Raw genomic sequence first — 6952 nt, forward strand, 5'->3', positions numbered from 1 at the left:
GGCTCTTGATCCTTATTTTCCAGTAGATCAAGTTTTTCTCCGGTTCTAATGTTGTGCTGTATTGCTGTTAAGTAAAATGAGGCCATGTGATGCTATCGGAGAATGTTAAAGAACTGCAACATTCTACTAACATAATTTTTGTTGATGTTAAGTTTTTATTTTGACCCTGTGTAGTGGTACCAAATATTTTTTTTAGGGACAAAAGTGCTCAATCATTTTAATATCCCAGACTTCAAGAATCTGTGAATGAATCAAAATAGTGCTGACAATCAACAACAAAATAACTTTAGGAAGCAATGGATTCTGGGTAACATCATGGTACAAACTCTTCTATGACTCCCAGCATGCTTTCAAGTGTATGTTATACTACTACTTTTTAAGGGTAATATCTTTAGCCAAAAAATTTGCTATTGTAAAATCAGCTATTGTAAATTTGCAGTAGATTACTGGCAGAAGCTTCACATGAAAGGAACTTTTTTCCACAGTTCTTCAAATTTGAAATGTTTACATGAATAACTTTGGTGTTAGTTAAGTTTGTCTATTTAATTTGACCAACCTAAAAAGATTACCTGACACAAAATGAACCTTTAAAGACGTATTAAACAGCAATATAAACATTTAAAACACCACTTAAACTGAAGGCCCACAAAAAGCATCATGAATTTACAATAACACATACACAAATAATTTACATAGATTAACATTTCATCAACAACTACACACTTATTGCATAACCAAAACTATAGATCAACAAACCTTTAAAAACTTGCGCTAATCCTCAGCACATTGGTGAAAATAATATAATAACTTTACCATAAACTACTGGCAGCACCTTCAGCTGCATGAAACTGTTTTGTCTGCTTGCTGTCAATGAGATTATGAAGTGATGAACACAAACACAATCACTGAAGAAAACATGAAGAACAACCGAAGGGAAGACAGTGTCAGAAGCCACATAGTTTAGCTCAGACCAAATCAAACAAATCTTAACAATGTCATCTATGTCAGGACCCCCTGACAGAATACTTTAGATGTCTCCCAATGGAACACATGAACACGTTAATGAGTTTCCTGTAGTTGAGCTCCTAGCCTTTATACTATTAAGTTTTTTGTTAGCTGTAATAGTGTGATTCTGAAACACATTTATAACAGCTTGACACAAGACAAAATAATGAGGTTCTTTCTGGTAGTAATAGGCACAGAGGTGGACTTAAGTGTAGATGTGTTTTGTCATTGTCTGACTCAATGTTGTGCATTTCTCTGTGATATCAAATGTTATGATGGAAACAATTATTACCTAAATAATTCAGACATCAAGAATCAGCTAATGACACTGTAACACACTGTAAACACTGTAAAATCACACTGTGAAACCAAAATCCATCAACTTTGTTTTTATCAAATCAAATTTTATATTTCCCATGATAATGTTAAACTGGTTTGCAGTTGATCTGTTTATCTGAAGTAGTTGGTTGTTTCTCACCATTGCTGTGATTCATACACTGATTAATGGATGTCTGTGTAATTCAACAATGTGTTTTGATAAGCGTACATCCATCTTTCACAAACTTCTATATATCTAAATATGATCAAATTCCTTCATCTTATAATGTTTTTTCAGGATCAACGGTATAGAACTCAATCCATACGAAAGCAGTGAATCAAATGACGTCGTCACAGTGGTTTCAATGATTCCCTACCAACATCATTTGACAAGATACTCTTCTGCACAACTTCTAAACCAGACGTCACAAAAACTCTTTAAAGTGCCATCACAACATACTAAACTCTAATTCCCTGATAGCAAGCAACCATTAAATCATTATTATTAATGGCTTGAATCAAATAACATTTGCACCTGCAATTCATGTTAATAAAATTAACTTTCATCAAAGCATTATTGTGATCAGTGTTGGCTTTAGTTGGGACCTTGATACTTGACATTGTCAAATCAGCTCCTCCATTTCTCTTTCAATGCTTGTGAATGTGTTTAATGAAGTATATGTAAAGTATAAAGAAAGAGAACTGTCACAACATGACAGTGATAGTTGTTTGGCATTTTGAGGTTAGTTATAAAAAAGCACTATCAAATGTTTAGTAAATGTTTTTTGATTAGGGATTGTGTGATATGTTCTGGTCACAAAAATGCAAAATTAACAAAGTTTGATCGACACGTTTAAACATCAACAATGGTGACAATCATTAAACGTATCTGTTTATATTTGACCAGTAGTTTGTGCTGAACTCTTGATTCTTAATTTAAATGTGCGTCTTTTATGTTATTAAAGTAAAAAGTCTAATTCAGTGCCGAAACTCTGAACATACTGCTGACACACAATATGCAAAAAAGAAAAAACTGACACCTGAAATATGGAAATAAGACTTTCTGAAGAGAAACACAAATAATGACCGAATGGACCAAAAGAAGGAAATGAAATATGAAAATGAGTCTTCTAGAGAAATAAACAAATGATGTGATGTGTTGAAGATCAGATCTTATATAATGACATATAAACACACACAGAGAGACAAACAACAGCAGATCCACCAGAGAAACACACAAGAGATGAAAAGTAAGAACTATTTACATTCTCATTCATATTAAAATTATTCTTTTCATCATTCTGTTTAATAAACATTGTGAATTCATCTGAAAATAACTTCTAATAAAACTTTATTAAGAAGAGATTCACTTTTAACTTCAGTGACATTTACAAAACACGACAGACAGACACGTAACAAACGTTCATATCACATTCACACATTTCATTGAGACATTTGACATTTTGTGAAAGAATCAATGATGCTAAACAAAACTGTGTTTGTTCCTAAGAAATGGCTCAGACTCTATATTTCAGTCTTCTTTTCATCGGTGAGTTTGTGTTTCTGCTTTTATGTTTGTTTTATAATGTCATGACAATAGATTCTGTGTTTTAATAGAGACTCAAACTCTCTCTTTCAGCTCTCAGTTCATTATCTGAATGCTCTCAGCGCCGCTATCACTATATAAACATGAAGAAGACCTGGATTGAAGCTCAGAGATACTGCAGAGAGAACTACACAGATCTGGCCACAGTCAACAACATCAATGACATGAACGAGCTGAAGAACACTGTGAAGAACAATCAGAACTTCTGGATTGGACTGAAGAATACAAGTGTTTATAAATGGAAGTGGTCTCTGGGTGATTCTGTGAACTATGTGAACTGGGAATCTGGACCAACAAATGACCGACATGATTGTGCTGTTATGAGAAATGAAACATGGCGTCAGGAGAACTGTAATAAGAACATGAGATTCATCTGCTACAATGGTGAGTGACAGCAAACCTTCACGTCACAAAACATGATCATAAGACAACAATAATAAACATCATAAACAGTTAAGACACAGAACATGATCATAAGAAAACAATAATAAACATCATAAACAGTTAAGACACAGAAATAATGATCTTTGACTAATTCACTCTTGAAAAGTTCCTTTATTATTTAAATCTCAGTTCATTCACAACGTTTCTATAATTTCATAATGTTGTTCCAGTGAAATTCTCGAGTAAAAGTAACTTTGAAATTTTAAGTACCATTTACTGACTCTAAATTTGTAACCCTGATGGTAAACAACCACCTACATCAGAGCATTCCAGGACAAACACCTTACTATTGTCTGGAGATAAAACATCTGAATAATGTGGTAGCCGTTGAATTATTCAAAAATGTATGCAAACATTGACCACGTTTACTGGACAACGTTATGGACTTCAGATCGAATTATTTTCTGAGTAAAGTAATATAAGGATTAATGTGTTGACAGTTTGTCTTCGCCATGGTACCACATTCAGTATTTGGTGTTTTGTTTATTTTCTATAATTGCTGGCATCTTGTTTCCCATTCGGAGCAAAAATCTGCTTTCTTGCTTGACGGAGTTTGTTGGTGTGCATTAAAAACATCATCATGTTTAAGTTTGATTGACTTAATGCATATTGTATGTAAATTGTGCTCTTGATCCTGAAGGAACATTACAAAATCATGGGGTATAATTGCATGTCAATAGCTGGAAGATTAGTGATAACAGGATGCAAAAATCCAACTACAAAATTGAGACAAAACAGACATTAAGTATCAGGGTATGAATCTCAACAATGGTGACAATCAACAAACTATTCTGATATACAGATCAACTGCAATGCATTTGAATCATGAATGAGTTTTGGACTGAGATGTTACCCAGCATGCATTGCGCCACAAAGTTTTCTTTTGTTTATCGTCACAATTGTTGACATTCATACCCTGACATACCCCTCACTATAAAATCAATAAGACCTTAAATATTTTCCTCCAAAGATGTCTTCTGTTACATTTTTTATCATCTTGATGTATGTCCGAATGTTCTTTTTTCAAACAAGTTTTAGTTAGTTAAAAGATACATATAAAAAGGGGTGTGGTAACATGATTACTTCGTTTACAATTGAGTCATCAGGGAATATGGGCGGGACCTTGATACCGCGCTCGAGTCCTTCTGCACATGCCAAGGCTCCAAACTGATATTTTGGCATAACATGTCAACACTCATCGTCACATGTTTTACCATCAATTCATTACAATGGAAGGAAGCAATGTCGGGCCGTCTATCTTTTTTAAAGTCTATGATAATCATATTACATTAGTTCACTGTTCTTGTAGGACCGGATGAGTTGCATGTTTGTATTTGAGTGTTCTCATGTAGAATTTGTGTTGTGTAGTGTGTTCAGAGAAGCTGATATTGATCCAGAAGAATCTGAGCTGGACTGAAGCTGTGAGATACTGCAGAGAGAATCATGTGGATCTGGTGTCAGTTGATTCAGAGAAGATTCAGCTCTGGGCAGCAGAAGTGGCTCTTGAGGCCTCAACTGATAGCGTGTGGCTGGGGTTACGTCACTCCTGCTCTGTGGGCATCTGGTTCTAGGTGAATGGAGACATTGTGTGTTATCAGAATTGCGAAATTTTGTGATCTTGTGCTGAAATGTCATGAAATGTATATGTACGCAAAATTGTATTTTGGGTCTTTTGTTCAGTGTCTTGTGTGATTTGTGAATATTTTGCAGTCATATCAGAGGTAAATATTGATTTTTGGATCTTAAGATAATTATAACTAGGAGTGTTCTCGACTAAGGCTTATATAGTCAAATCAGAATTGTCACTTCTTGCCTAAAGTCGACTGATATCCAGACCGCAAGCGCTTGTGCGTGTGTGTTTGTGCGTCCATGTTGGGTTCCATTTATTGTATCCCATACTGTTTTAAGCATACCCTGCTTATTATGTTTGACTTTTATGAATTATGTCTAACCCTTACAAATATCACTGTGAGTTTCGACTTCAAGTGTTTGTACTTGAATCAGTATGTTCCAGATGTTAAGAACAAGGAACTAACGTAATGCTACCCTTAGCAGAAAATACTAACTTAGAAGCAGAGGTGGGCAGTCCAGGGGCCAAAGAGAAAAAGTCCTTCCATATTTTTGTTTCACCCATGAACTCAGCAGCTGATTTCACCAGCGGAGAAACCAAGTCATTCCTCTCAAGTCACAAGAAAGTCAAATCCCAAGTCCTCAAAGAGTTCAAGTTAATGAAATAATTAATTGACTTGTTAAATGATGATTGAACATTAAGGATGAACGCCTGCTGTTAACAATCAACATCACTGAAGAAATGAGAAACACAAGAACTACAACTGACTTCATAATTGTGCTCTGTGTTTGTTTTAGTTGCACTCTTGAGCCGTTCAGCAGTTCAAAGAGATTTGTCTCTAAGCAATTACAATATTGTTTCACAGCAAACATTTGTCCAATGCTGAATCAAATCTTAAAGGAGACATTAGATGAAAACCCCACCTTTTCTGTGTTTAAGTGCTATAATTGGCTCTCCGGTGCATCTAACAACCTAGAAAAAGGGAAAAATAAGAACCTAGTAAGTTAGTTTTGGTGTCCCTTTCCCTGCAAGCATGTGAGAAATCCAGCCGTTCAGATTTCGCTTCAATTGTGATGTCCAAAGCAGATTTTATTATGATGTTATGATGTTCTACACAGTTTTCACACGTGGTGGTGTACAGTGGTGTACGTGACCCCATGGCTAAAGTTCGTGGACAACATGCAATGTAGTGGCTGCACAGAGTCCAAACCTGGGAAGAGACAACAGTGGATTTATTTTATTTTTTGTGGAAATCCCTCAGAAACCATCAGTACAAACCTGCTTTTTAGCGTGAGTCACTTCAAACCAAAGTGCTTTTTCAACCTGAGAAAGTACAAGCAGGATTAGCTTCAAAGTTATTCCTCAAGAGGGATCGAGACCGACTGAACGAGAGAAAAATTGCCGATGTGAGAAAGATTTATCAACAGTCTGAATTGACGTATATGTAGCGTATATATAGGAGGATAACATTAGCATATGATAGCGAAGGGAGCTAAGTCAGTCACAGGCTTAATAGAACATTCAAAGCCAGTGTTAAACTTACTGTATATAAGTGCAGATGGAGTTTAACTGAGAGAATGGTATTACATTATGTGTGTTAGTATGTTTAGCTGCGGCAAGCTGTTTATTTTGTTAATGAACAGGGGCGAACACTGCAGGATAGTTTAATTTTAAACGTCTCAGATCATTCGTACTTAGGCTGACAAATCATTCCCAGCTTACTAGTATTGCTTTCAGGTTGTGTGTGTAATGTTATAACTTGTGAACAACAAACGCTTAAATCCACGTTATTCCGCTGAGATCTGCAGGTGCGCAACATTATTCAATCATGGATACTGGTTCCACATGTTGAGTCATGTTTTCTTAACATGAAATGAACATGTTAACTGAACATGACTGAATCAAGTAAACCTAAAAAGATACTCTTCTGCACAACTAAAACAGATGTCACAAAAACTCTTTAAAATGGCAACACAACATACTAAACTCTTATACCCTGATATCAAGCA

At 35.4% G+C, this 6952-nt stretch overlaps 1 protein-coding gene across 1 annotated transcript; it reads left to right on the forward strand.

Annotated features, from left to right (window-relative positions):
- Positions 1-2835: 2835 nt before the first annotated feature.
- LOC130420444 (early activation antigen CD69-like) lies at positions 2836-4989 on the forward strand. Its single transcript, XM_056747731.1, is given in 3 exon segments — positions 2836-2872; positions 2963-3313; positions 4751-4989. Coding segments are annotated over 3 exon segments (627 nt in total).
- Positions 4990-6952: the final 1963 nt, after the last annotated feature.

The sequence above is a fragment of the Triplophysa dalaica genome, chromosome 5 (genome assembly GCF_015846415.1).
Source record: "Triplophysa dalaica isolate WHDGS20190420 chromosome 5, ASM1584641v1, whole genome shotgun sequence".
In the NCBI taxonomy this organism is placed as follows: domain Eukaryota; kingdom Metazoa; phylum Chordata; class Actinopteri; order Cypriniformes; family Nemacheilidae; genus Triplophysa; species Triplophysa dalaica.